The sequence below is a fragment of the Lipophrys pholis genome (assembly GCF_963383615.2).
Source record: "Lipophrys pholis genome assembly, chromosome: 8".
NCBI lineage: Eukaryota > Metazoa > Chordata > Actinopteri > Blenniiformes > Blenniidae > Lipophrys > Lipophrys pholis.
In genome coordinates this window covers 9929208-9953626 of record NC_137630.1, presented here as the reverse complement: position 1 = coordinate 9953626, position 24419 = coordinate 9929208, and the positions used below count along the sequence as shown (strand labels likewise).

Genomic DNA, 24419 nt, shown 5'->3' with positions numbered 1-24419 from the left:
CTGAAATGAGATCAAGGGGTTGGCATCCTTGAGAAACCACCATCAAGACACAGAATCAACACCAACATAATAATAGGTTGGCAAATGAAGGACACTGCTTGATTGACCTACTTTCTTCCTCTTTCTTCCTGTATTATGTATCAGTGTAAGTTTGTGACCATGCTGACAGCCTTCGGATCAATAAAGAAGGGACACATTGGCGGACATTGAAATACAATATCTTTCCATAATCTGAACCTCCAGTTAGAGAGTAAACAAGAATCTCTTGGCAATGGCTCGATGGCATTGATGTCATTGGAAATGTTCTAAAATTTCTCAAGTGGCACATCTGCCCAATTTGACACAGCACACTCTGATAAGCACAAATAACGAATGCAATCTATTTCAGTCATACTTGTGCTTGATGGTCTCTTAAAAGAACGTGTCACGAATGGCAACCTTTGAAAAATGGATTTTTGTAATAGATCCAACATTATCCTAGACCTTCATGGTAGAAAGGGTTAAAACATATCACCATTTCAATTTGTCCACATCTCCTGAGTGGATTTGCAAATGGTTTTTGCCCCTTGTTATACAATCCCTGCGCCCATTCTTGACGGATCAGTCTCATTTCATTCTTGTCTGGTTACTAATTCACAGTGCACCTTATTTTGCATTTACACCCAAAACTTTATCGCTCTTTTTCTGGTCTATCAGAGTACAACCCTCTAAACACAGGACGCATTTTAATACCTGCTGCTAAGCGGGTCATTCATTTCCCCGACCGTGATTGCAGGCAGAAAACAGCTATTTCGTCACTGTGGCGCCATATTTTCATTAGGCTTCGACTTCCAGTACAGAGCCTTGTCTGACTGCTCTCCCCTCAAAAGGAACTGGAATTATTTACCAGGAGGAAAAAAGAGAATAACACTGAAGCTGTCTTGTTTGAGAGAATAACTTGAACACATGCCGTCTGATTAGGCGTATAAATAATTTATAGTCGTTTCATTTATGGGCTGCGTCTCAACAAGAGGGTATTGCTCTCCAATTAATATTCCCTCTCTGCCCTCTATCTGAGAAAATCATGCACGACGTGCAGCGCAGCAGCCAGTGATGGGCTGAAAGCAAAGGAAGGAGAGAAAAAAGTATTGCACAGGCTAGAGCGTTTTTTTCTTGTCTACACTAAATGCAAATGAAAAGGTTCCAGTGCGTAATAGCTTGTCACTGTCAGCTTGGATGCCAGAAAGCCGATCAGGTAAATCTGTTTGTCTACAGTATGTATATGTCACGGTGATACGTGCAATAGTTTCAAGGAAAAGAAGAAAAAAAAGAAAAGAAAGAAAGGTAAAGACAACTGTAATTGTATTTTGAGAAAAAGCAGGATTATTGATGCAGAACATTTGGGATTTGTACTGCGCTGGAACATAAGGCCTTTGACGGAGCAGAAATTTAAAACAAGAGCATTTCTAGTTCAACTCGGTGTGCCTAATGACAATGTTCCACTTCAGATATGGGGTTCATTTACCAAAACCTTGTATATGTGGGAGGATTTTTGTTTTGTTCATTTTTTCTTATTATTTTTTTTTTTGCACTTTTAGAAAGTAACTGAGTGCCGGGGAATGACGAGAGCACACGACTGCAAATCAAATCAGGTTTTGTACGTTAACGTTGCTCTCACCTCACCTGAGATGATTCCACATTTGTATTAGCTGCAACATATCCCCATGGCCTTAGTATGTAAGCTTTGGAAAACTGTAATGCACTTGTAGCTCTGACCTTTTAGCCTTTCTTAGTGGTGATCATCAGACATCCCATACATGTCTCTGCATTATTTCACAGCCGCCTCTGAGTTACTGCTCCCCAGTGGATTTCTGAGTGTCTGGACAATTATGATACGTGCCAACAGAATATTTGAGACGTGGTACATGAATTTATTCTCCTCATGTTGTGTGTGCTCTTTAACTGACACAAGGTTAGGTGATTGCATTGCAAAGTGGACATACAGGAAGTGCATGTAAATTCATTGTGTTCGAATAGAAAACACATTTTTGCAGGCTGAATTTATTTGATCGGAAGCAAACAGCACTACATGCATTCAGATCAAGAAAATCTTATTAGACAAGAAAGCAACATGTTCCCAGGTCAAGGAGACCTTTAGCAGGCTCCATTGTCCTACTTGTCCTGTTTTTTTTTTTTTTTATATCTACACAAATGTGAAGTGCTGAAGAGAACCGTCCGTGTCGAGGAAAGCTCCCGGCTCGTAATGACTGGTCATCACGAGTCTCCTGCCACTTTCTCCGGATGACCGGGCCTGTGTGACTTGGCCAGTTCCCCATGACAGATGGCTGACTTGGCCTGAGACTGACATCTGTATCATCCTTCAGCTCCATCGGCCTCGCCTAGCCCTGTGTAGAGGCTGTCAGAGCCAGGCTCTCCTCCTCTGATTTCCTGCTCCCAGCCTTCCTCTGCTGATGCCACAATTGGCTCCATATGCCAGCCACATGGAGAAGTGTCACTCTCTACTAGCTCTGCATAAGGTAGCCCAACTCCCGGGTTATTCTCTCTCTCTCTCTCCTCTCCTCCTTTTCCTTTCCACTGTTTTTGTACTGTCACTCTTTAGTTTTGCTTTTCCATTTTCTTTTGCTCATTATGTCCCCGTGTGCCCGTCCATTGGTGTAATTTCCTACATGGCTATTAAGAGAAAAATGTTGGTGTTGACAACGCGAATAAACAGAGCCGGGCAGTGGAGCGGGGAGGATATTACATTCTGTAATCATTGTTGTTGTGGGTGTTGATGCGCAGGAGGGGCTGGCTAGGAAATCAGTGTTGGCTAATAACAAGTTATTCCTTTTCCGAATGAGTCCCTCTTCTTTTAGTGCAAAAGCGGCGAGGAGGGTCAGTGGGCAGGAAGCCTGAGAACATCAGCCCCAGGGCTCGATCTGACATCTGCAAGCTGCAGATGAGCCTGAAGGCGAAGACTATCGCCTTCATCGTGTGAGAGGGGGATTAAGCGCCCAGTGGTGGACAAGTCCTGGTTCAGGCTTCGGGCTAAGAGCCGGCTCGGTGTGGGCTGAAAAGCAGGTCAGGTCAGCGTGGGATGGAGTGGGAGGAAGAGGCGAATGTGACCAGGAGTGTGGACAGGTGGATCATAATGACTGGAGACTTCTCTCTGGATGGGTAAACAGCATTAGCTGGAGGGGTAGCCTACCAGTCGAATCTCTGAAGTCAGCAAGCACAGAGTAGACCATCTATGGCGGGGACCTTAAATGGCACCAAAATGTCAGGAATCCAGATGACCCCGGTGCTGTGATCCACGGATCTGGGAAGATGAATGTTCATCTGTTGGTCGCAATTCACTGCCGTCACCGTGTACCCAGCCCGGCACCAAACACTGGGTGACGTGTCACATTGTGAGTCACAGCGTGTGGAGCCCACCCAGTGTGGGAACACTCTCATTCACACTTACATCAATGCTGGACTGTAGTACCAACAGCCCACTGAGTCAGAAATAACGTTATAAAAGCAGTAATTTCTTGACTTTGACGGTCATTTTTCCCTCTGTATTTGTAACGCTATCTATGAACAAGGCAGTTGATATAATTGAGTCTTGACGAAGCGAGTTTCTCACACCACACACCAGCTGGAGGCAGTACAGGTGATGGCATTTCAAATGAGCTTTTAAATGTTGTATTTTACATACAAATACGGGAGAGCCTGTTTACTTTGAACCTGTTAACTGATCTGCAGATACAAACAGATGTTGTGTCAAATGGAAGACTGTATGTAATACTGCAACCTTACCAAGATGACGATTATTTGTTTGTTTTTTTGTACATTTGAAATGTTCATATAGCAACAACAAACAAATGCATTAGGTGTTGAGTTTTTATGGTTTTGTGATGACATAAGCTCCATTTACACAACATTTCAAGTGAATACACATTGTTTTTGCATTTTCGTTTAAGAAAGGTTTTACGTTTACATGGTAACATTGCACAAACAATGAATGTTTACATGGAAACGACACAAACGCTGAAACAATGTAGTTTTCATATAGGGCCAGTGGGTGCTATTGTTTGTTTTTGTAATGAAACCACACACTCATGCGTGGAGAGGACAATACGCTATAAACATTAACAATGGAGAGTACACGGACATTCATATAGACATACGACCACATTGGATTGCTATTACAGGTCATTCTCAACTATAAAACTACCAAATCCCAGAAGAATAGACTGGGAGTCATGCCACTCTGGAACCCGCCATTGAATAAGAATAAGTGCAGATACTATTTGAAGATGAAGCCAAAATCCAAAAGTTGCAAAAACATACCGTGCGTAAGGTTAAAATGCCAAGACGACAGTTTAATTATCACGATTAGAGTTTACATACTGTTTGGAGATCAGTTGAAATGTTATACTTTCTTTTTAAATGAATCCTACAAGCTTGTTTTGTCTGGTATTTTTTTCTTCCTCAAGGTGTTTTCCATATGTTTTCCCAAAGGCAGCATAAGTCTACAGAAAAGTGTCGTACATAACATCCCAAACAGTGATGTCTATGGCCATCAAGGTCAGAAAATACTACACACAGCTTCCCATTGTGCTGCATGAGCAAGCACAAGTACGCAGTCCTGGTAGAATACTTTGGACCATAAAAATCCAGATGTTTTCTGCTTGTAACCTAGAAAACTCTGAAAACATGAATCTTCTTTTAAAACCTACCGTACATGTAAAACTTGTCTCCAAACTATATTTTAAACACATTTGTTGTTTTTGATTTTTGTTTGTCATGGCAACAGTCACACATCCTTTAATTTCCATTATATTTTTTCCATTATTCTATTATCCTTACGTCCCACTGGAGCAGAGGTTAATTTGCACGCAGCTGCGTCAGGGCCCGGCCTCCTTGCCTGCTCACTCAGCTTAGATGGCCTGACGACGGGGAAGTCTGGGAACCTGCTGGACGGCGCAGCGACGTCTGACTTATGATGATTGGAGTTAATGCCATAGCAAGACAATTGGCCCACCTGCTGGCGTCTCCCTGCCGCAGCCCGCTGGGTGAGGAGTCTGGGCTTCCCTCCACCAGCTGCACGGCTCGATGCACATGAAGAGTCCAACACGGCCCTGTAATGTTGACCTAATGTCCCCGAAAGCAGAATTTGTGGCGTTGAATACACAGTTTGTAGTGGAATTAGATGGTTTTTATATGAAATGTTGCCTCACAGATGCTACACACAGCGACAGGGCCATATAAATACATCGTAGGAAAGAATCTGCCTGACTGAGCTTTGCGACACCATTGGCTGGGATAAGCCTCCCTGCAGCAGATTTCTTACTATCTATACATACACATGCACCAAAACAATCTAAAAACAGAAAGACAAATAATACAGTAAATTCTCTGGGAAATGAGGCTCACATGAATAGTTGAGAGGGCCAGTATGCAGGCTTTAGTACGGGCAATTACCAAATCCATTCAAAATTTTAACAGACTTTATTCTTTTCATCAACATCATTAAAATGCTCATTTACTATGGACAGCAGGAAAGGATGATCTCTAATGCCATTAGTGAAGGCAACAGCTTCGCTTTTGATAGCTCCTGCTTTGAAAAATGGAAAGAATCCTACTCTAATGGGATGCTGCTGTATTCATCAGTAGAGATTTTTTTTAATACACACCCTAACGTACAAAGCTGCTGTTGATGCATTTTGCAATAGATCTTTACACGCAATGTTTTTCCCCCTCGTGGCACATTACTCAATGAAAGATTCAGCTGAAAAACTCAGACTCATTTTATCATCCAGAATAGTTCTGTGCTGGTGAACTCTGAGAGTATTTTAGCTGGAGTCAGACAAAGAGCCTGGAAACGAAGCTTTTTAATGTCATGGAGCAGAGTGAATAACTCTGTCTTCATTTCAACAGTCCCGAGCCAAAAAGTAGAGTTTTGTTAAAAGCTCACCCTCTGGGTACTTAGTCACCTATACCATCTTTGATAACTTACGTTGTCGGAATGAGCGCCTCAGCGGGAGTGACTGGAGTTGTGCCAGCTCGTCTTCACAAGCGCATACACAAGCCATATGTGCGTTTATTGAGATCATCAGGAAATGTGGGAGGCTGTAGAGAGCGGAAGTCTGCATCTGGAAGGCTTTAAAGTTATTCATGTCACATAGATAATATGGATTGCCTTGTTAAGTCTTAGCATGTATTCCAGAAGCAAACTTGATCATGTAAATTAAATGTTCATTTATATTGTTGTACAGATAAAGTGGAATGTATTGTGCTTTTCTTTATCATATGTCATTATACATGCATCCATCTTCTATATCGCTTTACCCTCTTCAGGGTCGCGGGTTGCTGGAGCCAATTCCAGGTATCTATGAGCGAGGGCAGGATGTACCTTGGACGGGTCACCGGTCATCACAGGGCAAACACACATTCATACCACGGGGCACTTTAGTGTCACCAATTAACCTCACATGCGTGTTTCACACCCCGCTGGTATTTCAACCCACGACCTTCTCGCTGTGAGGCGAGAGCAGTAACCACTGTTCGACCTTAATGTCATTATTTCATGTGCAGTGCTTCAGTGTTAAATTGGCATTTTGAGGTTAATGAGAAGGCTCAGATGTGTGAAAGTTGATCTGTAACGGTTCTAACAAGAGACGGCTCTTTCAGATTCATCAGGTTTTCCTCTTGGTAATCTATTTTATCACCAGCAAATAATGTAAAAATATCTTTAAGAACTTTTTTTTTTATTACAGGATACATTTACACAACATGGAGCAGAGTGCTAGTAAGCAAACAGAGATCTAGCTCAAATTGACAAAAAGATCCGATCTCTGTAAGATCAATATTTAGAAACTCTAAACTCTTTACAATGAAATATCATCGACAAACTTGCAGAATTGCACATAGAATATAAGTACAACTATGTAAAGCCTCATATAGAAGCGTACTCTGATTGTTTGAAAACTTTTTGGAGTGTGACTGGCATCACATCTCATTTGGTTATCTGCTCGATGTTGGGAATACAGTGAGGCAGGTGTCAAATTACAGGTCACATTTTGGGAGGTTTATTACAATAATAAACCTGTAAGATCTATTTTGAATCTTTGTGTGATTGAAACACTTAGTGATATTGACAGTCTTGCAATTTATATAGTTTTATACTACCGGATCCCACATTTTTGCGAAATGTATAAAAACAAGAGGAATGCAGCACGTATTGGAATTACATTGCAAAAAAAGAGTAAATTTAGGCTTTTCTTCCCCACTTTGATGCCAATAAGAAACTCACTTTTCTAACCTAATAATCCCTCAGGCATTTGTAAGAAAAATTGTCATTCTGCAAAAGCAACAACTTTTCTCTGAGATCAATCAGACGAGTGTCGGCCAAGCAGGAGAGCGGGGTGTGTGTTCCGCACACACACTCACTCATACACACATTAATTGAAGCATAACTGTGCATCAGATATTGAACATGACAAATATCTCAGCCTCTGCATAAGAGATGACTCACACGCGCACACATATCAACTTTTACTCCGGCCACAGCACCAAACAAGTGTGCAGCTCCGAGGGCTCCTTAATGGAAATTGCCATTTCAAAGCCTTCAGAGGAAGATGTTAACCTTGTGTGATACTTGTGGCATTAAAAATGGATCAAAGCAGCTGAGCTTTGATGTCAATGGAAGATTTTATTTGGGTCGGGGCAGCATCAGCAGAGCAAAGTGCTAAGACGCCTTCTTACTGCCCTCTGCTGGGAGAGTTTGCCATTTCATTCACAATCGCAGCTTTGGTGAGGGTGAGGTTGTCTGTATAGGCTGTTTTATATCCTGTTTTGAAATCCCCACAGGCAATATTCATGATGTTGAAGACACAGTTGTAGACAAAAGTGAAAATGAGAAAGCAGCTGTGTTCCCTTTTTCTTTTCAGGCACTTCATCAATCAGGGTTTTGTTATGCAATTTGAGATCTGATGTGGACTGTCTGGGGTGTCGTGTTTGCAAAGAGCAGAGGCCTGCGTACCTCTGGGACCTCTGGGTGGGTGGTGCTGCTGATAGACCGGGGGATAGAGGGTGAACTTTTAACCCTCAGCGGGCCGCCTGAACACCCGGCTCCCCGAGGTTTTACGGGCTCCTCCACAGACCCCGGCTCCATCCTGGGAATGAGTGTTCAAAAAAGACAAACGACTGGAGGATAAGCAGAGTCCACATTGCATCATGTACCTGATCATGTGTGTCTGAGTTGTGTAGGTTTGCATGGCTGACAACAGACAAGAGACAAAAGAACAGAAGGAGCCATCTCGCCGTGCTTCACTTTCTGTCGGATAGAAAAGAAGCAGTCGAGTGTGTGTTCATGCAATTCCTGTGTGGATGCAGCCGCTGTATGCACAGGCGTGAGTGCACGTGCACAACACTGAATGTGTGTGTGTTTGTTGGGGCGGGGGGGGGGGGGGGGGGGCATAGATGGAGACGCAGATAGCGAGAGAGTGAAAAAAAGAGAAGAAACCATAAATAATTGATGGTAGATCCCGCCTTGCATCTGCTGCCTGCTGCCGTTGAGTTTTCTTCAAAGTAGATATCGATGCAGGGGCTCGCCAAAACACAGCATTCCCAGCCATCCTTTCTGACCTCATTATCACATTAGAAACACAATAATGCATTGGTTTGGAAAGAAAAACAGAGCAAGAATTACATTGTTGAAGTTGTTTCACTCTTATCATTTGTCAGAGCTGAATATTCAGTTTGTAGTACTATTTAACACGGGTGGGGGAAAAAAAAGAAGCCTGCTTCTAATTGTCATGCAAGGGAGCCGGCGGAGAAAGAAAAAAAGACAAAGACCCAAATAAGATTAATTAATTGAATATTGGCTTTTCAGCGTGGAGCGGATGTGGAGTTTCTCGGGCTCATTTCTGCGCTGGTTGCGCATATCGGTCACAAACAAGTGGGTTGGGCTGTTTGGCGAGTCCTAATACGTGATTGACTTTAATGTGTTTAAGTTTTGCTCCGTCTCCCTCCCTCCCCTCCGCAGGGCTATTTTCTTCCCCCCCTCTCAGTTTGCCTCATTAAATCTTTGTGGAAATTCTCCAGCTCTTGTGGAAGACACTTTCTTTTGATTAGGGTATAAACAAATGGAGGAGTTGGTTGACATCTCCCAAGACTGTGGCCCTCTTTTGTTTTGCTGCTGCACTGTTGCTGCCCCACTCCCCGCTTTGACAGGACTGGAGTACCATTCCCCAAAGCCTTTATTCTCGCTCTTTTTCCTTTTTTCTTTCTCCCTCCCCCTTTCTTTCCTTGTTCCCTCACCCAACTCCTACCCCTCCTTCTCCCCCACTGCCTTTGTTAAAGACTGCCCCTCACCCCCCCCCCCCCCCCCCCCCAATTCCCAATTCTCTCTCTCTCTCTCTCTCTCTCTCTCTCTCTCTCTCTCTCTCTCTCTCTCTCTCATATTATGCGCTCATCCGTTCTGGCTGAGGACTGAGGGAGTGTTTGAGAAACCAGCGACATGTCGCTGCAGTTCTCTCCATAGGAGAGAAATAAACCAAAAAGGTGGACCGAAGTGACAGGAGCTGCTTTTCCTCCTCCCTCCGGTTTACTACCCTCCTCTCTCTCTCTCGCTCTCTCTCTCTCGCTCTCTCTCTCTCTCTCTCTATCGCTCTCTCTCTCTCTGTCTGTCCGCTGACTTCCCTCATTGACTCACTCCTCCCTGCTTCAGCTGGCTGACTGAGTGCGCTGACACTGGGACCGCTACCTGCTGCCCGGGGATTACGTGCTCCACGAATGCGCGCAGCCTAATTTGTTGTTTTGGCTGCCGGTGAATACTGGATGCTACGCAGAGCGGGAGTGGATCCTCGTGGCCAGGACACCGAGAGCGCCTCCGGACTGAGACATCCTGGGGAAAGAGAAGGGGGGGGACCTGGATGCTTGGGGAAGGATGGCAACACCAGAAAACAGGAGAAATAAAACTGACAAGTTCTCTCCTTAGAGGCAATCCTGGAGAAGCTAAATTGCCCTCCTTGTGACAAGGGTCAGGATGGAATGAGAGGCTGTTCCCCTCATAGTGGTTGGGATTCTCTTTGCGGCGCTGCTGACACAAGGGAATACAACCTGACAAATCTTTGCCTCAAGCATTCTGGTTGATTTGTGATCACACAGAGGCTTTTCTTCTTTTTTGTCAGTGAGTTGTTTTTTTCTCATTCAGCGTGTCATCGTATTTTGCTGCTCATCTGCAGCTGCTTAAAGGCAGAAGACAGCTGTGGACTGACAGGTCGAGTGTGGATCGCGATCGTTCTCCTCTCTAACTTTCCCTTCCCCTCCTCCTCCTTCACCACTACTTCTGACCTGCTTTTGGCTCCCCGGGTTTCGGAGGGGGGCCAGCTACTCGACCCCCCCCCATGAAGCTGGAATAAAGGGTATTGAACCGAGGAGTGGCAGGCACGCACTAGAAACAAACCGTGATCCAGAGCGCGTATGGTTTAGCTGCTTTGTCGTGGTCACACTACAGCTGACACAAGTGGCTCCGGTGACGGCGTCAGGCTTGTACGCATAAAGAAAAGCGCCGAAAGCCCAAGAAGGAGCCAGTTTTATGGATACAAAGAAGTTGTGTTGAGTTAATGAAGTGACAGGCACCTAACCTCTGGCAGCCCAAAAGCCACAGGGAATATAGCACAGCCGTCAGCTCTTAGGAAAACACATGTTTTTGGTGAGCACCAGACCTTGATTTGGTTTGTAAAAAGGCTTTTGACAAGAGGAGGAGGAGGAGGAGAAAGAGGGGGAGCGCTGAGGGAGCCGGCATCCCCAGACCTCTTTCACCCTCAACTAATTGCCAGTCGGGGTCACCTGGACGAGAAGAGTGGATTCCTTTTTGTGGATTTATTCCTGTTGAAGTTTTTCCTTGTGGATATGTGACAGCCCCTGAAAACACCCACGTCCCAACGCACACAGTTTCTGGCTCATCGCTGCATATCACACACAAACACTTTCTGAAGCGCACCAACACACATCGCAGACACATTATCATCGCCCACTTAAAGCCACACACACTTTCCACTGTAAGTATAAACCACTTCACAACACACTCGCACATTAAAATCACATTAGTTTGTCTTTCCCCAGCGGGCTCATCAGAGATGGAGGTCGTGTGGACAGGTGGGGGGCTGTAGGAGTCCAACATTACTGCCCCCCCCCCCACCCCTCCAGCCAGTCTATCCTTTCCCCTCCCAAATGGATGTTATTATCTCGAAAAATGTGTTGCTTGGAAACCGTTGAACGCTTCCCGCCACGATTTTCTGACAGAAACAGTCACCGGGTCTGTGCCACGGTGCACAGCTGGAACCGCAGCTGAAACAACGACCATCACTCATCTCTCGTCTCAAATCCAGTTTTTCTTTTACTCCCTTGTCCGGGCTCTACCTCCACCGCCATCATTTTTTCCAACGGGTCTTTGGGCACCCCTCGGCGCGCTCCTCGCCCCGTCATCTCCTCCGGCCTGGAGGGGAGGGGGTCGCTGGAGTGGAGCATGAGTGGGTGCCACTATCCCTCGCCGCCGCCGCCCGAGCGGGACCGCAGGTACCAGCATAAAGTGTCCCTGGTGGTGCGCTACTTCATGATCCCATGCAACATCTGTCTGATCCTGCTGGCCACGTCGACGCTGGGATTCGCCGTGCTCCTCTTCCTCAATAACTGTACGTTGGTTTCTGCAAAGCACACGACTTCACTCACTGCTCTCCACTGTCTTCCACTGTTGGATAGAAAACCAAACCAAGGAACTGCTTCAGCCTTTAAGTGTAAACCTGCTATTTGACATTGCAGACTTTAACCCTTTAACCCTTTAACCCGTCTTTGCATTTAATAATCTTGTTGAAATGAGTAGTCCCGCCTCAGCTCCCCTCACCTCCCACAACAGTCTAATCTGCACTTGAAGTAGCGATATGAGGATAGTTAAAGTCACCGCTGACACTTTCTCTGGACTCTGTGTCTGCAGGCTTCACGTCTCCTCTTCATAGCCTTGGCTTTTACTTTGAACTGTGCGATGAAGTATTAAATGGCGATTAAATGCTTTTGATGGTTGAAAAAATATCTTTTGGCCTGGAAAACCCCCTCTGACCGCTATCGTCATCCAGCTCGTTCCTCGCTGTTACTCCTTAGGAGCTGGAGACACACTCATTTGTTGTGGTTAGTTTGTGGCGGCCATTGTGTCAAACTGCTCCAAGGAGAGAGGTAATTACTTGAGTTTAACTTCAATTAACCTGAGTGCCGGGTGTTGTTTTCAAGTACTTTTGACAGTTCAGGCAGAGTGATGGATTAGGGTACATGTGATATCGCTATGGATCACTCCCACAGTTTTGCATTTCATGTGTGAGCTGCAGATTACTTCGTCATAGAGGTTTATCATTAATGGAGAAACCTAACCTTTAATTGCAGCTTATTTTTTAAGCGATAACACGACATTTGTATGGGTACTTGGAGTGAAAAGGATCGTCTGTGCTGCTGTGAGTCTGTGAGTGTTCAAATAATTTGAGTTTTTGTTGTCATTTGAAAAATGAAATGCTTATGTTTCACATTAGAGTTTCAAAGCCATAGTTTCAAATGATTTAAAGGTGTCAACAGATTCAGCAATATGATTGAACCTTGTATTTCTGCTGATCTAACAAACACCCTGATCCATTACGAAGCGTCATGATACAATTCAGACTGAGAGTTCACCGAGAGCCAGTGCACTGGATGCATTTCAATTCTAAAACTTCTTTTAATGTGATTATTGAGCCTAACACAGCCTAAAGCTACGTTTGTGTGGATGTGACAATATGAACCCATTTCACATGAGGCCAGTGTTTCCATCCATTCCATCCATCATAATGACGTCTATGGGCAGATTAAAGTCGCCAGTTAACCGTAAACACATGCGTTTGGACTGGGAACAAACTATTTTCTGGAAAGAAAGAAAATGTACACATGCATAGAAAGCCACCACATGGCCATACTCAAACTGGGGTTGCAACCCCTTAAATGTATTACCAAAAAAGCAAAAGCACACACTGAACAGAGCCGTATTTTTTGTTGCGCTCCACTTAAATACGTCACCTTCTCGTCCTATCTGTGTTTTGTGTAATCACAGGCAGCCCTACCGGAATGTCACAAACATAAAGCATTCTGTGCGCTCGATGGAAGCTTTTGACACTTGATACTCAGTTGTAGGGACACTTCTCAAATTTTGCTTAGAGAGTATTGATTGGATACTCAGCTCCCCTCACAACAGGTACGCCCGACTGTCTGATCGAACAGTTGTCTTCTCACACCGTGACTGAAATAGATATTCTTCCGTCAGATGAGTGCGGTGTGCTACTCTTTTCTTCACACTGCCAATCAAACATGGTCATGTGCTCCCACGCCGTCATTTGTTAACACACTTATTTATCGCCGTTTGGTGGGCAGCGGCTTACAAGCGACTGTTTCTTTTACAGTGCTTTGCCAGTTTTAACTTGTGTTAAATAGGAGATTTTTACAAAACTCTCATGTGAGCCATTATTTATGCAGGACCTGTGCCTCATTATTACTTGCGGATCATAATGAGCAAGGAAAAAACTTTCAACAGGCACAAGGACAATAGTAATCCAATGCTGCCAAATGCAGCCTGAAGAGCAAGAAAAAGGATCTCCTCGTTCTTTTGGCCACTCTGGTTATTGTTCCACGTCACCTTGTTATCTGGCTGAATGCCTCCTCGGGCAAAGCTCTCATAACCAAGCTCATGCTCCTCTTTGTATTTGTCAGAGTACGAATAGGTGCGTTAGTGTCTTCCTGCAGTCGACGTGAGCCATTCCTCCTAATTCTGGCTGGGTGTTGTAGCGAACTGCGATGGGAAGCAGTTCATTTGTAACCACGTGGCGCTACAGAATCAATTTTGAGCCAGACAGATTCTATTATATTTGATACAACTTCAGTTAAATCAGGCCAATCTTCACCTCTCCCATGACCGAGTGAAAAGAAATGTGCGCCGGAGAAATTGATGAGCTGAAAGGGGCTCTATTATGCTGCCAAGAGCCCTCGCCATGTGGCCACAAGGACAGCTGGATGGGATAGTGATAGTGCTGGTAGTGGTGACATTTGTGTGTTTCTGTGTGTGTGTGTGTGTGTGTGTGTGTGTGTGTGTGTGTGTGTGTGTGTGTGTGTGTGTGTGTGTGTGTGTGTGTGTGTGTGTGGGATGGGAGAAGGGGTGTTAGAGGACTCATACAACCTCAGATTCGCAATTTCTGTTGTCACCATATGGGGTGAGGCATGTCGACACATACGCACGCAGTTTGTAACCCCTACAGCCGCCATCCCGCCAAATTCCATCGCCTGCCAACGCTCGCCCCTTCGTCATCCGGCACAACTATACATCAGCCGTGGTGAAAGCGGGAGGCGGACACACATACAAAGATATATACAGACCCACACCTCCTCCTGCACATGGCTAAATGTCACAGTCAGACACATATTGATTGGCTGAAGATATAGGGTGAATGATGGTCGTGTTGTGACATTCACACAGACTCAGGGACGCACAGAGGCTCTGCCGGGTGCAAAAGGAGATGGAACCGGCTGATATGTTTATGGGGAGACCTTATCTTGTCCTTTCGTTATGGAAATGCAAAGAAATCGTTTAGCTCTGCCCGGTACATTCGCATCACTTTGTACGCTGCAGCCTCTCCGTCAGGTACTCTCTGATTCACCCTGTGCGACAGCTCCAGCGTCCTGTGTTTGTTTGTGCGTGTTTAGACATGCTTACAAATGCGATTCAGGGAGGCACAGCTTGTGCCGGTGCGCCTTTGCACTGTTAACAGACTTCTTCCATGCCAATTTCTGTTCCCCTCTTTTTATATATATTCTTGAACTCCACCACCACCTTCTCCTCCTCCTCCTCCTCCTCCTCCTCCTCCTCCTCCCGAGTTCCCCTCCCAGATGGAAATCAGTTATCGTCATGACTGACTGGGAAACAGCTTCAGCAGACACTTCATTATTCACCTCTATCACCAGCCTCACGGCTGCTCTCCCCTCTCCTCATTTTTCCTCTCACACACACACACACACACACACACACACACACACACACACACACACACACACACGCATGCACTTTCCTCCTTCTTCCCCCAAAGCCCCAGCTGTTGACAAGCAATTTTAAGTGAGCCTAAATTTAAAACTCTGCTGTGTCTCAGGATGCCGTCGGGTATCGGGAAGGCCTGAGAAAGGCTTCAGCGCGGCAGTTTGATGGGAGGGGGGGGTTCCAGAAAAAATGTGTTGGCGGGGTAATTGATGTGATGTGTTTTATCTTCCTCATTATCCCTTGCAGTGCAGAGACATCGGAGGGAAGGCTGGGTGGTTGCACAAGGATTTCAGAGCGTGTGCGCGGTGCCGTGTTTGTTCAGTGCAGGCAGCTCTGACAACTCACTGGGGCTTTGCTTTAGTGAGTAAGACAGCTCGAGTTGACTGCCGGAGTGCAGATGGTGGTTTGGTTGGGTTGTGCTCGGCACTCCAGCCCTGGTACACTGTGACCGGCGTGTCACGGTCAGACATGTATAAGTGGAGATAAACAAGAGGACTTTGCTTCCTCCCACTGCTCAGAGAGTGAAGCCAAACTTTCCCACATGTGAGTGCTGTCATTTTCAAAATGATGGCGTGTTTCACTATCATATTCTGAGGTGGCCTTAAGATATACTGTAAGATGAGCAGTTCACTCTGAGCATGTGTTGCTCATGATGCTATATTATTCGTTAATACTTTTCCATGGTGAAAACATTAAGCCAGAAGTTTATGTGTAAACTTATACCAACGTCATCAACATGACTTCTCAAACAAGTTTTAACTCCGTCATGGCTGGTTGAATATATCTGTAGAGGCCTTGGCTTTGTCTTAACACTTAATCCACTTCATAAGGAAATGAAGGGGATCTGTTTTGTTAATCACATCCACTTTGTAGAGTTGGTTAGAGTTGAGTTTGTTGGCTAAACTTTAAATGTCACTTTGACCTCACAGGGTTTTGTAGCGTCTCAACAGCACTGCGAGTTGTTTTATACATAACCTATATAGCAACTCGGCACCAGAGGACAATAACCTTCAGGCTGCACTTTCAGGGAGCTGTCATAAATCTTTTAATTTAAACAACTGTCACTTCGTAGTAACATGTAGGAGTAAATCACTACAGTGGATTTATGGTGGCACCAGCCTACCATACACATGCATACAGAGACAATACAATGACGTCAAAATGCAATGTGGCAACATATTCAAAGCTTATATACCAGGATGAAGTATGATGGTTCCATAATGTTTCTATCTGTCTCACTTTTGGTGGGTATGTCAGAATAGACAACCATTTATTTAGTTATTCTTCCTTACAGTTCAGTACCAGCTCATCTTTGCTCATCATATCATTTACAAACCAGCTGTTTATTACCAAGGACTCCATTCCTGGGATTCAGTTGCGTCATTTGGGGGCATCAAGTTGAAGTGGAGCTGGGATTTATGTAGCAAATTAAAAAGTTTGAACTCTCACAAGGACATATTTTTCACTTGAGTGAATTAGAATGACTGACTTCTGTATCGTTCTTCAAAAGTATAAATTCAAGTCAACAACGGCTGTTGTTTTCATTTTGCTTGACTAGAATAAAATTCTCCCCTCATGTTTTTAGCAGCCTTGTTGGTGGCGGTCCATCTTTATAGTGAAACTGCATAAATGCATATATCCAATCTTGTAGAAAATTAAAGGATTCTACAAATAAAAAGAAAATATACAGTTCAGATCATTTTTCATTGAGCTCTTCAACAAGCTGGACGCGTGTTTACGTTTCTTACGTACATGATGTTGGTGCCATATGTCTGTGTTGCCTGTACACTTGATTATCCCCCTTGTTGTTTTCTCACAGCATAAACGATCAGTTGTTTAATCAGCTATTCAATCCGCAGAAGATTAATCTGCAAAAATGTGAATAGGCCCATTGTTTGACAAACAAACTTTTTCTGGTTACTGCGGCTCAGATGTGAAAATTGGCCGCCTAATGTCGGGAAATCACACATTTTGGGATTTCAGACAGTTTGCATGAGACTATACAGAATTTGAAGAAATCTCCAAAGGCTGGGGGAAATTGCTTTTTTGCTATTTTCAAATTTTGCTGCCTCAACAGTTGAACACATAATTGGAAAAATAATCTTGAGATTAAACAATGAAAATAAATGTGAGCAGCAGGCATGTCTCTGATCCTAGCTCGTGTTATAATCGTTAAAACTTACCTTTGTATTCCTGGTAATTAAAGTTAATATTACATCAGCCTTGATTACATATATGGTTACTTCCAAGTTTAGATAATTTAGCTGTGTTTGTCCCCGTACCCAAGTATCAAGGAACCAAAGCTGCAGAGGACTCGGGTTACATGAGATTGTCCCCCTGGGAGTTAATCCACACTCTCAGTCATTTGACACTACAGCGCTTGTCTTGCGGTTCCCATGAACCAACGCGCATTACGTCATCCTCTGCCATGCTTTGACCAGGAAACCAGCATGACAGTTGATACACGGAGGGGAAAGGATTGGAGGGTTGTGGGTCTGGGTGGGTGAGACTTTACCAAGTAAAGTTTCTTTTATGAGCTTTCCGCCACCCGCGATGAATGAATTTTCCTTTTTTTTTTGTCAACCCAAAGCAAAGCCTGATCCCTTTGAGTTCCTATGATAGCCAAAGTGTTGCGGGTTGGTTTGGGACCAGACGGTCACAGAAGCAATGAATGACAACCCAGCGATGATACCGCTGCTGCTGAAATGTACTCCTGTCGATTAGCTCAGCTGCATCCCTGCAGGGCCCAGTTGCTGCATTACAATGTGTTAGATAGAAAAACCAAAGCCCGTAGACAGAATGTGTCTCTTTCTTTCTTTCTATTTTTTTCTTTAGGAGCAACTCAATTACTTGGCCTTTACCCCTGGGAAGTCACAGAATCTCCCCAAAACTAAAACCCATTTCTCTCTCTTTCTCTTTTATCTCTTCCAGACAAACCACCTCACTTCACACCGGCCCAGCCTCCTGATGGTAAGTCCTCCGTGGTTTCTCTTCGCTCGCCTTCGCTGACCGCTGGGCTTTCTTGGGGAGGGTGCCTGCAAATAATGACGGCAGATCCTCTGCCTTTGAAGTGGGCAACTGTCTCTGTGGTTTTCCGGATTCGCCTGCTCTGTCTTTTCGTTTGTTTTCCAGCCTGTCAGTGTGGCAGGCATGTGGCCAGGCCTGCTTTGATGTAAGATGGATCTTTGATAACTTGATTTGATCCACACTGTTTGGCTGGCCGGGCTGATGTTCAATACCTGTTACAGCGGCAGTCTGATAAGGTCTAATAGGATAATGCCCCTTCTTTTTTCCCCCCCTGAGTATTCAACATTATTTTCGGCTTGTCACGACTTTCGCATGCCATGGGCAGCACCATTACGTCGCCTTGTTATCCCTATACTTACATTCAATCCGGCACATAAATCTCTGCAACGAGTGCCACGTTGGTTCTGTTGTTTTCTGGCCCAGTAACATGAGCCGTTAATTAGAAAAGCAACAATTTATTTCCAAAACAGTAGATCTCGGCAAGCTTTAATTGGAGGGAAACAGCTGGTTTTCAAGCTGCTATCATGAATATTTATCAGAAGCAGTGCGCTGAGACAGTGTTTGATAGACTTTGCAGGTTTTTTTTTCTCCTCCGCTGCGCTGACAGATAGCCAGGGATGGACTCCTGCTACTTCTGAAGGTGTCGTGTCATCCTGCTTGTTTGCTTTGCTGCACAGCCCGTGGTTTTGAGGGAAGGAGGAAATGTTTCTAATGATCCCGGGGCCAGCTGATGTGAGGGACCAAAGGCCACAGTGTGTTGTCGCTGAATCTTCTTCTGATAATTGCTCAATCACTCGCCTCATAGGCCAGCGTGCGTGCAGAAGATGTTGGTAATGGTAAAAGAGTAAAAGAAATGTGTCAAATTACAGATGAATTGAATTGTGTGGCAGAGTCGGGATAATAGACTGTTCACTGTCAATATGAAATAGCGACGGTTTGGCCTCAACGAATAATTATACTTGATTGGAGCGGCCTAAGCTCAGCACCTGAGGATCCTTCCTGCTTTTGTGCCTCATTGCCAAACATTTCAGATTACGTCGCAAGCCGGTGCCTTTTTCTTTCTTTCTTTCGTGCAGCCATTTGTTTGTGGTTTAAAGACAGACAAAATTGACTTGATAAATGATGATATCTTACAGAGAGGTCCTTTTATCTGTCGATTTTCTGAAGCAAATATTGCCATAAAGTTTGGCTCTCCACTGGGTAAATGAGAAGCGGCATGCAGGCAGTGAAGCAGTCTTCCATTGAATACCCACTGAATACCCGCCCCCCCCTCTACAAAAGACATAACCGCCCCTCTTATCGATCGAGCCCCCTCATTTCCCATGTATTAAAGTTTTTGCTGTCTGAAGGGCACAGTTTGTTTCTGTGCTAGTCAACCGTTTAAAAGCTGCTGCTAGCCCTTAATTACATTTCCAATAGTTCTGTAGGCTCTCCATCAGCGGCCTATGCTGTTTTAATATGCCAAGCAAAACAAAAAAAAAAGTAAAGTCTCCAATCATCAGGGTAAGCCTGCCCTGTGGGACCCAGTTTCTCTGGGTCATTTAACGCTGGAGAGATTAGTGAGACAATTAGAGCTGGTCCAAATCTGGCAGTGGACCGCTTTTTGTCTGGTTTTTAGTGTTGGTGGAGGGGCCATATAGAACATGCTGTAGACCATCAAAGGACTTCTTCTGCTGAACTCGTCCCCAGCACCAAGGACACGCTGCTACCCAGTACTTAATTACAGGAAATCACAGGCAAGATAGCGAGGACGCTGCATTTTTTTTTTCTCTCTGAAATGCCGTTGATGAGACGTCCTTATTAGTGCGAGGAGATTCTGCAAAAACTAAAGGAATTTGTCCTGTAAATTGGAGCCAGAAAATCTTTGGAGTTGTCTGAGCCGGTGGAAGAAAAAACAAAAATCTGCAGGTTCTGCACAATACGAGCAAAGCTCTTAGATGGTATTTATGGTGTGCGCCACCCGCAAATAGCTGACGAATCCTCCCCAGTGAATGGCCTATAATCACCAGTCAAAAAAGTGACAAAAGTCACAAAGCAGCCTTTAATTAGGCTCTTTCTGTGAAAGCTCAAAGCAGCAGTTGCTTGGCTCGGGCCACACTCATTATTGCCTGTCGTCTCCCGATAATAAGACAGTTGTTGCGCGTTTGGCCGAAGCTGGAAAGCTCATAGAATTTGCAGCTTGGGGGATTAGTATTGGACTTTGCAAACGGAGGCTGACAGAGAGAAACGCTGGATGAATGAGGCTCTTGGCCTCCAGCTGTAAGTGTCGTCATCCAGGGAAAACAGAGAAAATGCTTGTCCGCTGGCTGAGGATGCAGGCAGGAGGCAGTATTAGACATGATCCTTGGTTAAAGTGAACGTTATTGGCCACTACACACCGCCCCCCCCCCCCCCCCCCCCCCAATAACAACATTTATTTGTGCTGAACTCTTTTTTTCCAACATGAACTTTTACTCTGCAGTTATCACATCGATCGGCCACGCTGTGCAGAACCGAAGCAGCGTCACAACAGCAGTGAATCATATGTGTTTGTGCTGTGTCCGATGCGACAATAGCATCCCAACTAGGGTCTCAAACAGGGAGTCCTAAAATACGCTGCAGTGCCAATGTATGCATAGTCACGCTGCCGGTGAGGCACTTTCTATCATGAATAACTACCTGCCAAGATACCTGTTGTAGTGGCGCTTTAACACCCTTCTCGTTCCCAACTGTGTAAGATAAAATTAATCCCAACCAGCATCATTGGAATGTATCAAGAGAATAAAAAACAAACAGTGTACAGTATTAGCATTTATTATTTATTGCACATCCATTGGCTGCCTGTGGTGTCTAATAGTTAAGCTGTCAATAGCAGGGGTAAATTCAAAGTGCATTCCTATACTCATTAGCATTTTCGACTAATTATTGGACCTCCTGCAGTCTCTGCATGTTTTTTTTTCTCTTGCTTCGCTGGTTTTATTCACACAAGGTAAAACATACAGTACATACACCACTGAACTCTAATAAGGTACAATCATGTTCCCTCTCTAGTCTTTCCCAGCAAATAGGAAGTTGTCAGCAGTGATGATTGATTAGTGTAACAATAGAATAGCATATGTGGTTACAGTAAACACCCCTGACAATAAAAAAAAAAGAGTTGTAAATTAGTGGGTACCAGCCCAATGACAAGTGATGTTGAACCGTGGAAGGAAACAGTTATTCATGTCGGCTAATTATACAGCAGTGGAACTCAGTGGCTTCACACCTATAGTTCTGTCTTGTGACTCAGGTCTGTGAAAGGTGCTAGCAGCCAACAGCGCCACCTCATTGTAAATGCAACACTTTTCTGAAACGAAAATGTAAAAATTATGCGTTTCCACTGGAAACGTTGTGGCAACAGGGCCTAAGTAGCTTTCCACCTATAATTCTGTCTCAAGGTCTATACAAGCCTTAAAATGGCTCCCAGGATGTTTGACCTTCGTATCTTCCTGTTCTAAACAACAAGCACACAAAATTGTATGGCTTGTGTGTAATCGCAGAGCGCCTTCTCAGACAGTTCAGGGGTCTCCCGTGATTGGAGCCATCTCCGGCAACACCTGCCTGGCAAGCTCTCACTTTGCCGTGAATCTTTCAATTTCACATTCGTCACTGACAGCTCTCTCCAGAGGACGCTCCTCACTGACAGTCAAAATAAACTCCTGGACCGAAATGTGATTTGATCTCAGACGGTGGGGAAGCCTGGAAGAAAGTGCCGGCGGGCTCGCTTACACTTTGAGAACACTACCCAGAACTGACATTACTCACTTCTGGGTAGTGTCAGCTCTAGGTAGTGTTCTCAAAGAACTGACAGTACTCATAAGTTAGCTTTGGGAGAACACAGTAACCGAGTGCGAGACACCTTTTACCCCCTTCAGATCGCAGAAGGAGGGAGGGGCAGGAGACATGTACACGCACACGCACACATACACAGACGAAGACAATGTCCCCGTAATTTATTCTGCCACAGCCTTTTCCCCGTGTTCTTGACAGTAAGCCTGACTCAGAGAGGGGCAGAATTAATTATCACTCCTCGGCCTATCTTAATTAAATCTTCTCACATCATAGATTTCACACAACAGAGGCAAAATATCTTCCTCATCTCTTAGTCGGGGCGGGGGCCGCTGCCTGAGAACGTCTCACATCAAGATATCAAAGGTGCACTGTAAAGTTGCCTCTCCAGGATTATGATTTCACAGAAGAGCTGTCCCGTTTGTCCGGCGTTTGACAGAGCGCAGCCAGTTAGCGCACCATTGTGGAGGGGAGGCTCGGGCAGCCTTGACTTCATCAGCCGAAAGTTTGTTGCCCTTTGAAAGCACACACGGCTCTCAAATTGCACAACCGAACTAAGTTTCCTCACCTTGGCCCGTCTGGATTTATGTTTGTGGACTCAGCAGGTGCTTACGTTAGCGTCTGAGACACTCGCATGTCATGTGCTTTGTTTTTTAAACAGAAACAAAGGTAACGGGCAGGGGAATTAGCCAAATATCGTTAACCCCCACACCCACCCATTCATCAGTGACAGCGTTCCCACTCAGGCTCGCCTCGCCTCACCTCAGCCGGTATCGATCCACCAATGTGGGCTCAAAGCAGCCGTCCAAAGAGAGAAAAACCAAAATATTAGCTGGAGAGCAGAGTACAGAAAAGTGAGTGGGCTGGAGCAGTAAAGTGCAGCACTGTTTGCTTTTGATTCCCGATGACATCGGGTAATTGTTGACACAGTTAGCGATGCAGGATTTCTTTGATAAGTTCCCCAGCTGTGGAAGGAAACCTGTCTGGTGTTGTCGATGCAGGTTATTCAGGGCACCCAGGCTTTGTAAGGATCAGCCCGCTCTTTCATGTGGTCGGACAGCACGCTGAGGTATCTGTGGCTGTGATCCGGAAGCTGTCGGCCTTGGCCCTGATGGCGAGGGCTGATTTACAGGCGTGACCTCCAATCGGTAATATTGAAAATCACACATCAGCCTGAACTCAGATTCCTGTTGCTGCCCCTTAAATCTTCGAAATCCATTAGGAAAGAAATGCATCCGTTGAGGATGGCCTCATACTAAAAACATTATTGCTTGCCGGTCTAATGTGTTAGATTGAAAACTAGATACTTTTGTTGGTTCAAGAAAAACATCTGAGATGTCATATTAGGTGTCTTTACTTCCCCTATAGTAATAAAGTATTCATTCATCCGACTTTAAAACACAAATACGGAAAATTAAAATGATGCCTCTGTTGTACTTTGGGTGGCAGCATTGAGTCACCTTATATTCAGTCAGTACTTTAATTGGCTTTCAGGGTTTTTGCCTCTTTTATTCATCACATAGTAAGGCCCCATTTACAAGGCAACGTTTCAATTGAAAACGCGTCGTTTTTGTTTCAGAGAAATTTTGTGTTCACAGGGCAATGTTTTCAAAAACAATGCAAATTTTTTTTAACAATAAAACACAATGAAGCATGAAAATGATTTTCATATTGGGCCACTAGTGGGTGCTGCTGTGTTTTGTTTTTGTCATGAAAACCATACATGCATGTGCACAGAGAATAATAGACTACAAATATTAAGAATGGTGAGCACACAGACTTTCGTATGAACAGATAATGGATTAGGATTGTTATTACGGTGACTCTCAACTATCAAACAACCAAGTGCCAGGAGAATATGGTCTGGGAGTCATGACTCGCTGGAGCCACACCTGATATTTGTCATTAATTGGGTCCGACTATCCAGAGCACAGAGATTGCTTTTCGGACCACCTGACAAGCTTTCCCTTGAAAACGTTATTTTTTGTTCTCAAAAATCTTTTCCTCCTGCTGTTTATTGAAATGACTCAAAACACCACCTTGTGGTGCAAACTTTTATTACTTGCAAAAACTTGCTGACTTTTGAACAAGACCATCAGGAAATTCTCTTAAATGACATTATAACTGGGCTTTTTTAGACGCTGTTTTGATTCAGAGCAAATATAATGCATTTGGTGCCTTTAATGTTTTGTATTTGCTGTGACAATCTTGCCAAAGTTGACCGTAAAGTAAGTTTTTGGTGATATAGTGTAGCTATTACTGATACAGACTGTTGGTAGCTTTTATAGGATTGAACACAAGCAGTTTAATATTATAAATTGTTTTTTTTTTTCACTTTAATCCTAATTTTATAAACCCATATCCGTATATAGAAGTCATCCTTTACATATATTTTAATGTGTAAAGTATTTTATATTCAATGCACTCATTCACTCCTTACAGGTTGATTCAATTTTATAGTATTTTTTCTTAAATGTATCAGTTATTTTATGCTTAACTTTCATTAGTCATTTTCCTC

The 24419-nt window shown here is 44.4% G+C and overlaps 1 protein-coding gene across 1 annotated transcript in view; it reads left to right on the top strand.

The window, feature by feature from the left end:
• agrn (agrin) overlaps positions 1-24419 on the top strand; it is a 315332-nt gene that overhangs the window by 98801 nt on the left and 192112 nt on the right. Inside the window, exon 3 of the mRNA XM_080470074.1 lies at positions 17999-18037. Within this exon, the coding sequence (XP_080326200.1) occupies positions 17999-18037 (39 nt within the window). The remainder of the gene's footprint in view (positions 1-17998; positions 18038-24419) is intronic.